The 11,276-nt window shown below is 36.7% G+C and overlaps 1 protein-coding gene across 1 annotated transcript; it reads left to right on the forward strand.

Moving 5' to 3' along the window:
• The first annotated feature begins 112 nt into the window (after positions 1–112).
• LOC134822546 (uncharacterized) lies at positions 113–10,341 on the forward strand. The gene is made up of 7 exons (XM_063833654.1): positions 113–263; positions 8,337–8,462; positions 8,705–8,809; positions 9,057–9,170; positions 9,320–9,422; positions 9,589–9,680; positions 9,888–10,341. The coding sequence occupies exons 1-7, from the start codon at positions 249–251 to the stop codon at positions 9,981–9,983; spliced, it is 651 nt and encodes a 216-aa protein (XP_063689724.1). The 5' UTR covers positions 113–248; the 3' UTR covers positions 9,984–10,341.
• The last annotated feature ends 935 nt before the right edge of the window (positions 10,342–11,276 follow it).

Raw genomic sequence — 11,276 nt, forward strand, 5'->3', positions numbered from 1 at the left:
ATCAACTTATTTTAACTTACTATAATTTATTTCTACTTATTTCAACTGCCAATTCCGACTCTACTAGCAAGGCATATCAATGATATCACCGTTGTAAAATTAAAATTCTCGTAGCAATGAAACGAAGACAAGAATCCCACACCATTTTAGAATAAGTAATAAAGAGGAGATCTGGAGAAGAAGAAAAGGATTCTTCCTTCGAAAGCGTTGGGAATAAAACACTTTAAATTACAAGTGTAAAACGTCTCATGAGTAAGATGAAGGTAGGTTCTGTTTTTATATTGTACTTATCAGGGGAATGTTTAATTTGGAGTTGGGAGAATATACCTGGCACTGGCAGTCTCAATTAAATATAGACTGAATTTTACTCGTGGGGCTGAGTAGGTAAATATGATATGAGACGCCATCATTGATTGGGAAATTTAGCGGCCGCTCACATAGGGAATGCGGCCGCATTTATTATTTTCTTATGAATGTCCGACATATCTTTATTTCGTATAATATAAACAACAGCGTGACGAAAACAGACATGACTTCACATATTATTGTGTTTTTGATTGCTGAACAAATACTATACGATGAATCTTTCGTGCAAATCGTTATGGCTGCATAACAATTTGTCCCATACTAGGCTATTTGCCACAGCCCGTCTCCAGTTATTGGCTCAGGGTCGTTCATATAATTATATTACGTTATCACTTTTTGGCCAATTTTAATCACCCCTCCGTTATCAGTTTTACATGATATAGCTATTGTGTTAAAATTACACTAGCGTAGTTCAAAAACCTCTTCACTCCTCCTCAGTGATGACGTAATACTAATCTGCAAACGATTCCTTAACACACATGATTATCAACCTATAGATACTACCTTTCTACACATATAATAGTCATAAACATCCAGTTTTGTTGTTTTACTTAAGCATGTCTCTCAGTCCAAACATCCTCATATTGAATAAGTTGTATATCTGCTCTGCCTTTAGTTTAGTTGTCTATAAATTAATGTGTAAAATTGTCGTTATTTATATTAGACAGAGGCCACAACTTACCTGCATGAAGGGAACATTGCTGTGATAAGAAAAACAAAGATGCTAAAGATGAAGTTATTGAAATTGTTGCCTTTATCTGTATTGTACGTTTGGTAAAAGTATAAAGTCAAAATTAACAAATCATGAGACAAAATACTATTAAATATTCCATAATATTTTTGCACTTATTATCGTTTAACTTAGCTAATGTACAAACAAATAACGCCTACGTTTACTGTTAACGTTTAAATTGGACATAAATACAGAAAGAATGATAGTATAGTTTAAAGATAAGGGTAATGATACCGAAATTTTCCCTAAAAACTATCGAAATAAGGGGGATGAGGGGCGGGGGCCGGGGGTCTTCATCAAAATTATCTCGAAATTGATTTTATAGTTGTTTCTGATAGAGGGGAGTGATATCTATCAGCTACTTTTGGCCCCATGGAAAAATATTGTTTCAAGCCGAAATAATCGCCGGTCAAAGGTCAGCTCTTATATGTAATTCAAATTGTATTGCGCGTGCCCTGAAAATCGAGTCTAAAAATCCATCTTCTACAATTTTTAAGCAATCACACTGAAACTTTCAGGATATGTTCTAAGGATCATATGGCTGAGTTATGAATCAAAAACCATATGCCCATATTTGGGAATATGTACCAAATTTGATACATATATTTTGGCCCATTTATTGGTCAAGTATTAATATCTTTGAACAAGACCAAATTTACATGAAGGTAAAGCTAATCTATGCATTATCTGAGATTTATAGCTTGATATCTATAGAAATGTGGAAACTAAGGCCAAAAATGAACAAAATTGCCAATATCTCAGTTCCTGATTTTCGGGAAAGTGACTTCACCAAAAAGCCTAAGGCTTCTTCATTTTTCCAAATTGTCCTATGAAATTTTCAGGATAGGCGTAGAATCGTGTGAGGACCTTATTTATCGAGCCGAATCTTTGAGTAATAGGCCTTTAAAGAAATTTAGCGGCCAATATTTGAATCGAAATATAGGTATATTAAAATATATTTAAGTATATTTAAGTATATCAAAATATATTAATAGATAGATAATAAAGTATATTAAGGGGTCGTTCACATATTACGTAAGTGTATTAAAGTATATTAAAGTATATCGAAGGCGCAAAATTGGGAAAACCATCTACATTTCACTATACTTCAATATTAAAATATATTAAAGTACTATATATTAACTTAGTATATTGAAATATATTAAGTCAGTGGACATACGTTGGCCTCAATAGCTCAGTTACTGAGTGCCCAATTTTCTGGTATGACTTACTACCACCACTGGTTCGAGGAATTCGTCAAATCGAAAATATTCGAGTTCATGTTTTTCGAATGAAGGTTCATTTTTGCATTTATTTGATAGTTCGGCTAGTCGGATGGAGCTGAATTTTATTGACTTGTGTTTGGCTATTCGAATTACGTTTGTCCTGACAAAATTAGAACTGTAGCTTCTCAGATGACCGAGATATGAAGCATAACGAGTTTATTCATTACGTGTGATCAGGTGATTTACCTAATCACGTGATTAGGTGACCCCGTTAACCACCCAGTTAAACGTTATGGGAATTGTTAACTGTTAAGGGTGCCCAATTAAGGTGTCGTGTCACGGTGTCACATAATCACCCAGTCAATTTTGTTAACGAGATACAGAAAATGCTTGACAACTTCGTCATTTATAATCCGTTTTGCCTCATGTTTTCAGATCATATGCAACATTTAATAATAAAATACCGCCTCTGAAAAAATTAGGCGTTCAGCATGGTCAGAAAAAAACAATGTCTAGGTGTTTTAATATTGAATGGGCGTGGTCTAAAATATTTGAATTTTCAAATTTTGACGACGGAATCCTCGAACCAGTAAGTACAGTATGCCATCTGCAAAGCAACAGCTCTCAAATATAAAACACGGCGGAGCTATTAAGGCCAACGTATGTCCACTGACTTTTGGCCCACCCTGTATATTAAAGTATATCGCAGGCGGAAAATCGGAAAAAAACCTTTAATTGTAGTACATTTTATTTGCTTTCAAGAGATCAAGCATCGGTTGAATTGTTTCTAGAATCGCTTTCCCATTTTCACCCAACGTTCGTATATCCCTCATGGCATCAGTAATTGCTGTTTCGATATTTTGTGCAACAGATTCAGCTATATTCTCGCCGCCTGAAAATAGGAATCGTGAATTTTAAAAGAACTGAAAATTGACTTAATTTGTGAGTAAATATGTAGTAATATTAAGCAAGTTGTTAAAAGGTACCCTTTAACCGTAATGAGGCTGACACAATCATGTAATACTTGATGTGGGCCTAGTTAACGATTATGCTCAACATCGCCACACTTTTGCTACATGACCGATACCTATGCTTACGAGGCTTACTTCGATCGGAATTCAAAGTCGAAGAAGAAGAAAAAACAACAACACTTCACAAAAAAAACAACAACACCGCACTTCATATGATTTATTCTTTAGTATTTTTGTTTTTTTAACAGCACGGCAGTTCATGTCATTGTCATCTAAAAATTCAATATCCTTACCTCTATAATTATCTGCTCCGAATACATCTTTGTATTTAAATGTAAAATCAGATCTGTTGGCAACCAGCTGTAGTCTGATTACATTGGTCGTTGCGAGATCCGATCTTATCAACATATCGTTAGCCTTCTCGTACATATCCACTGTTTTCCTCATTGCATTTACTTGATCAGAATCATCAACAAATAATGATGTGTCAGAGATGTATCGACAAACATCGCCAATCATTGTCAAATAAAATATCTGAAATATAATAACATTATACATACTGGGCTTATCATGAAACCTATTTTTCCGTCCATGCCGGTTTTATGACCGTACTTGTAGGCCTTCCGTGAAACTTGAAAATTAATTGATACATGGCTTATTATATTTTATAGATTTAAATAAAAGAAACGGTTGTGGCCTTCAGTCCGTCAATACATGCAAAATGAATGGAAAATGAGTTTGTCTCACATCTGCCTCGATTGCGTCTCGACCTGTGTAGCTGGTGGCTAGTGTTGCTTGCTGACTTTTCACTTTTTGTTTCTGAGTTATTTGCTTATAATTATATTATAAACCATTTTACGTCACACTATAAATATAAATAATCCGAACTAGCTTTAAAATTATCTGATTTTATCTGATCTTACCGATTTTAAGTAAGGCGTCAAAGACAAGAGACTACTCCGCAGTGATTGCTGTTTTTCATTCAACATGATCTTGTAACCTGCTTCAATCACAATGCTGGCAAGCATGACCGTGCCTCTTATATTCACAATACTATTTACCCCCTTTACTATTTACCCCCTTTACTATTTACCCCCTTTACTTTTATAACCCTTTATTATTTTTCGGGCATTAAGACTCATCGAAAGTAGTTCAGCAGGTATATTTAAGTTCAAATCATTCTAATTCAATGTTAAAGATGACAGGAACAAGAAATAGTTATGTGGAGGTTTTTAAGAAATTTGCGCAAAATACGCGCCAGCATGTTATACGAAATTCGGTAAAAAACCCAAAATTGCCATATTCAGGTGCCTTAAAAACCATGTTAAAATTGAGTTAGAGATCTGAAACTTTGCAGGGCGTCTAGACGTTGACCAAATCGACTGTAAAAAAATTCGTGTTTCAGGAGTATCGGTAAATGGGTTTTCTGGAACCCCTGTTTTACGATAGATTGTCGTGATACATATATTCAGGGATAGACGCTTTGCCAGTCAAATGTAGTCAATTGTAGCCTGAATTTAAGTGTCCGGAGATTCAAAAGTATAAAAGATACAGCAATTTCCGACCACAGGTCTTAAAGATAATTGTTTACACTTCAGTTTCAATTATATCAAAAAATAATTTAACGTCATCATCACCACTTGATGACGTCATCAAATTAAGTGTTTTTAAAACTTGATTTTTGACAAAATAACAGCTTTTCAAACTGATTTTACACCATTAAGGAGTAATTTTATTCAAAATCTGAGGACATTTTCATATTAGATAATTGTTCAAGCATTCTGAAAATCTACCGGAAAGTTTCCCTACTTTGCTCCTTCATAAAGATATTTGCCATTGAAGTTAGTGCTTTTTTGAAGAATTATTTTAAAAACACGTCAATTTTGCGATTTAGTATTCTCTGGTGTTGGGCTATCCCTTGGGTTGTGGAGCTCAGTTCTGCTTCCTATAGGTATAAATTGTGTATTAGGCTAGTTTTAAAGTTAAAAATCTAAAAGTTGCACACGTGGGGACACGCCCAAATTGATTAAAAATTGCTAAAATCACTGAAAATTGCTGTGTTTACCATTTTCTGTAAACGTTGGTGTGCCGTTGTGATTACAGTTCTTCTTGAAATACTTTGAAACTTTGCATGCTTATCAAACTATATATAAAACACCAACACGCAAAAATTTACGGCGATTCAATATTGGATGCGCACGCAACGTCCGCTCATAGTTTGCACGTGCGAAAGGTGATAATTTTGCTCATTCGTGATTTCGATTAAATTCTGCTTTACCACGACAATTCAATGTCATTATATATAAATTTAATGCCAACTTGAATGAGTATAAAGTGGCAAATTCAGTCAGTGATCGACCGATATGCTTACCCAAACACAAGGAAATGTTTTCAAAGGAAAAATTTCGAAATCGTTGAAACTTCCTCCTTATTAATGAAGATATCAGTTTATATTTCGACTTTATAAAGTACCCTGACATTAATCAAAAAGCGATGATATTTGACCAAAACCCATAATCATGGGTAGAGTGGACCGCTGCCAGTGTCTCTCTTTCCCAAACAAAAGGAAATGATATTAATTTGATTGACCGTTCTCAAATGCAAAATGATACCGAGAATGAAATCGGTCGCTCGCTTTTCCCATTCATTCACGGCTTACGAATTGTAATAAGTTTCGATTGATTACATCAATCAGATGCTGTAAAAATCTCTTTGGGTTGCGTTCGGGTCGATACCTAGTATTTCGGGGTAAGGGTGGTAGTTATTACTTATTGAATTAGCTGAAGTTTATCGAATCTTTTTTGCCGAGTACAGCTGCCTTTGGGTAGTTCTTCTTAATCTATTACAATTGTAAATGAATGGGAAAAGCGAGCGACCGATTTCATTCTCGGTATCATTTTGCATTTGAGAACGGTCAATCAAATTAATATCATTTCCTTTTGTTTGGGAAAGAGAGACACTGGCAGCGGTCCACTCTACCCATGATTATGGGTTTTGGTCAAATTACAGCTACAACTTTATTGTATTCTGTGCCGTCGAGATCTTGCGAACAAGCTGCATCCATTACCTGACAAAAAGCAAGATATTTGTTTTAAATCCGTTCACAATCCCTCAGCAATCAGCAAAGTTTCAACCGCAACCCTAGTGGCCTAGCGGGTCTATGACGGACACATTGTAATATATTAATACACATTTTAAAATAAACTCAGCCTCGTATTCTATTATGCGACATATTTTTCATCAAAAGTGAGATTTTAAACAAGATTGTTGAATCGTCTGTTACCTTATCCCTGGCGTCAAGCATGGCAAGGTAGGGCTTCAATGCATCTGAAACAAAAATATTTCACTTCGATTCACCACTATGTTGCCGAGGATTTATATTTTATAATAACAACTATAACTTCTATCGAGATAATGTGGGTAAATATAGGATGGATATGCGGGTAATGAGATGCAATACATCTCATTTCTTAATACAAAACACAAATAGACGACTTACCAAGATCAACAGCTGGTGTAGGTTGAGATCCAATGACTGCGACAGAGAGCAGGGTTATCACAAAACGGTTCATCATTATAACCTAATAACCTGGTTGTAACCTGATTATAACCTAAAGATAAAACAGTTATAATATAATTTCATCAAACTTTCAGCCTTAAAGAACGATATAAATTGAATTCAATATTCAGAATCTAAATATAATTTTGAACACCAAATAACAATTTTTGCCCTCCCCCCCCCCCCCCCCCCCCCGTATTTCGACCTTTAAAATTTTTCAGCTCAAACACAAGGGTCCCCCGGCCCCATGTATAAATTTTGTAAAATTGTACACATTTTTCGAAAACTTATTGTTCTTCAAATATCATAAAATCGGTACGAAACGTTTTGTCTCGCCAAGCTGATTGCGATCCTGTAAAAATAACGGATACTTTGAAGTTATATTCAACCAGACTAGAATAACAATTTTACTTCAATTGAGCATCATATCAAAGTCTACTGAATCATGGCCCTATTAGCTTGGTATGAGCTTTAAGTGGCCTGGTATGCGTAGATAAACATGTTAAGAAATCCAATTTTGTCACATATTTAATTAGATGACCAAAAATCATTATATAAATTAGTTGAAAATAAGCACCATCTCAGAGATGTGAGCTCGGGCGGAACAAGCTAAGAAACATGTTACATAGACCGAACTGAAGAGAGACGACGCAGTTAACTGAACTTCAATAAACTGATACAGTGTTGTGGAACAAACTGAACCTTTTTAAAGGACTTGAACATTGTTACCTCAATTTAAATATTGAGAACAAAGCATGTGGAATGTGATGTAGGTATGAAGTGAGGGGTGTCCCGCCACTTTTATTAGAATGTGAGGAACGCAGGAATGTGAGAAATGAGGGAAACTGAAAGAAAAATTAGAAAATTTGGAACGTACTGTAGAGCTGTAGTTCCACACATTACCGAGCTATCAATTCTAAAGGACTCAACATTGTTACCTCAATTTAAATATTGAGAACAAAGCATGTGGAATGTGATGTAGATATAAAGTGAGGGGTGTCCCGCCACTTTTATTAGAATGTGAGGATTGCAGGAATGTGAGAAATGAGGGAAACTGAAAGAAAAATTAGAAAATTTGGAACGTACTGTAGTTCCACACATGATACTGTAGTTGGATCACAGCACAAGTAGAAAATAAAGTCTTCTACCTGGGCTCTCTCTCTTTCTCTCTCTCTCTCTCTCTCTCTCTGGGCTATAGTTCGACACGTACCGAAGTCTGACAGGGGTGATTTCTGGCGAAAGTTGACGAACTAGAATACGTGTCGAACTAGAGTACATGAATCGTTTTACCATTATATATTACTTATTACCTATACTATTTACTATTACCTATGACCTATCCTATACCTAAAAAAGTGAAATACTGTTCAAACTCCATAAAAATCCGCAACAACAATTAATTATTTCAGTTTGTGTTAATTAACTATGATATGACCCCTTTAACTGCTCCCTTAGCAATGAAACGAACACATGAATCCCAGATCAATCTCAGAAGCAAAAATAAAGAGGAAGAAAATGGGAAACAGAAGAAAGATTCTTCTCTCCAAAGCGTTGGGAAGATAAAACGTGAAATAAGAAATGTAAAACGTCTCATGAGTAGAGTTGAGGTGGGTCATTGCTTTGATCATTTATATTTTAGATTACACTTTAAATTAAACGGGAACATATAATGGATTTCTTTCATCGTTATTTTCACATCTATAAAATTCGCTGTAACTAAATTGTACTTCCAGAAAAGGGGGGGGGGGGGGGGGGGGGGGGGGGCCCCGACAGTGTCGAGGAGTTATTTTTAGGAAAACATGGCTCCGTCTCAGCCATTAATAATGGTAATAATTCCCAAAATGCTCAGAGTTTACCGCCGACTGTGGTTCAAGAAAACGAGAGAAGGCTGGAAATGTTGCAAAATAAATTGGTCAACACCCAGCAGTCAAAGATTTCTGACAAATACAAAATGGTTCGTTTTCCACTAATATATATATAAGGAGTCGTTCACATATTACGTAATCAGCCGATTACCCCTAATGGTGACAATATTTCGCAGGGAATGTGTGTCTACTCTCCACCAACACTCACATTCCATTACCATATCGATATTTCCGCATTAATTGGTCTCAAAATTAAATGAGCAATAAATCTTAAGTATCACACTGCTAGTTATATTTTCAAAACATGAATTCTAAGTGATTATATTCCTACTCTAGGTGCGATTCTTCGAAAAGAGGAAATTATTCAGAAAACTAAAGAGCGCCCGTAATGTCCACGGAGACGAGAGTCCTCAAGTCCAGAAAATTCGAGATCAGATCAATTATATAGTGGTAATGGCTATTTTAAATGAACGGTTTATTCCAAAATACATGCTATTGCCTGTTACGAATAAAATTCGATATCTTTCCACAGATTCCAAATATTCATTACGTGTCATCGGTTTCACTTGTAATTAGTATTACCCTCATTATTATTACAGTACTTTCCGCTGGGTGAAAAGTACATATCTTTACTTCCCAAAGAACCGTACACAGACGATAAAGTTATCGCCAGACAGGAGGAAATTCTTCAGTCCATCGCAGGTAATCTCCAAATAATTTCTTATTTTTTAACCCAATTTCCACGTGCCCACAGAAAGGGACATAAAAAATGTACTTTTTGTTTTAGTTTTCTTTTATACTATCCACTATTGTTTTAAGTTAAGATTTGGTTAATTAGGCAAGTATTCATTAATAACTTGGTTACCAGGGAAAGTGTTGATTAAAGATCTGGAAGACGCGTCTCAAGCGTCTTGGAGTAAAGATAAAAACGTGCCTCTCTCTAGAATAAAATCACTTCAGGTAAAACTAAAAGCTTTACATAATTTCCCACTGTACATAATTTCCCACTTTTTATGCTAAAGTACTGTTGCAACTTTGAAATTAAATATTAGATAATTGAATTTAATCTAACTTAAATATCGAAAATCTATGTTCAACAACAATGCATAATATAAGAACATCGACTCATTTTACTCACGGAAACTCAAACAAGCACATTACTCCCAGGCGCCAGATCTTAATCTAAAAGAGAGACGAATTCACAGCAAGCCAGCCCCAGTTCCCTCTTCCACAGACGACTTCTTCATCATTGACCGAGGTTAACGGCAGTACCGTTTCCGTATCCGTGCTGATAAGGAACAGACAGTCTTTACAAGCGATTCAGACAGTTTCTCTGATTATTCTTTATTGTGCTCAGCATTAAAATATGGAATAGATCGGGGATATTTTAATTGAAGCTGGGCGGTATTTAAAATTGACATAGATTTTTTGCATAGATTGTCTTATTTTACATTCCGAGACTAAGTGGATTTCTTAGAATCACAAAGATATCTATCCATCTCTTATCAAGTTATCAGTTCTCATTTGGTTACTTGAACTAATTTAATTTATTGAGTTTTTTTGAACTAGTGTATAATTTCTATTGTTAAATATACGGTCATTTAACATTTTATTAGTCACATTTAACGAGTTTTGCTTGTGTAATGCATTACTTTGTTATCTCTTTCGTGGTCATTGATTGCATGACATCGAATGTGGTAGTTAGGTATTTCGTTTTAATATAAGAATTATCGGGGTTTATTTCCAATAAACGTCCTCGTATATATATTTATTTTACTTTTAATTAAATTGGTAACTTATCATTTCTTGTTTAGGGCAGGGGTTGCTGATGGTTTGGGAGACTATTTGGTTGTTAAGGGTATTGTTCAGACGATAAAGGTGGGACTGATCGGTCAGGTTGTTGCAGGTGTGGTCTTTAGGGGAATATTTTTAGTGGGTTGGTGTTTGGGTGGGAGGGGGTGGGGGTGGTGGGTGGATAGGGGGATGGGGGAGAGGTGTGTGTTGGTAGGAGGTGATTGTAGATTTTAGGGGGTTATGTTTTTGATGGAGATGGTGTCGGGGATTAGTGAGTGGGGGGAGGTGTTTTGGGGGGGGGGGGTGGGGGTTTTTGTGGGTGGGGAGGGGATAGGGGGGGGGGGGGGGGGGGGGGGGGGGGGGGGGTCTTGGGGTGGGGGAGTGGGGGGGGGGGGGGGGGGGGGGGGGGGGGGGGGGGGTGGTGGGGGGGGGGGTGTGTGTTAATTATATAATATTTATTTGGTTGGGGGGGGGGGGGGGGGTTGGTTTTGGTGATGGGGGTTTGGGGGGTTTTGGGGGCTTGGGGGGGGGGGTTTGGTTATTTGGGTGTTACTTTTTTTCATGTTGTGGGATGGGGGGGGGTGGAATGGTGGTGACATAACTGGGGGGGGGGGGGGCCGTGGGGGTTTTTTGGGGGTTGTGTAAGGTGGGTTGTGTGTGCTTGGGGGGGGGTTGTCATGGGTGGGGGGGGGGTTCTTTTTTTTTTCTCCTTTTCTGATATTGGTTTGTTTTCTTGGTTGTTTTGGGGGGGGGGGGGTTTGT

Source organism: Bolinopsis microptera, chromosome 11, assembly GCF_026151205.1.
Source record: "Bolinopsis microptera isolate Bmic1 chromosome 11, MBARI_Bmic_1.0, whole genome shotgun sequence".
Lineage (NCBI taxonomy): Eukaryota > Metazoa > Ctenophora > Tentaculata > Lobata > Bolinopsidae > Bolinopsis > Bolinopsis microptera.

Coding starts and splice junctions, on each gene's coding strand:
- LOC134822546 (XM_063833654.1), top strand. Junction 9,171..9,319: donor ATCAGATCAATTATATAGTG/GTAATGGCTATT, acceptor TTATTATTACAG/TACTTTCCGCTGGGTGAAAA. Junction 9,423..9,588: donor AATTCTTCAGTCCATCGCAG/GTAATCTCCAAA, acceptor CTTGGTTACCAG/GGAAAGTGTTGATTAAAGAT.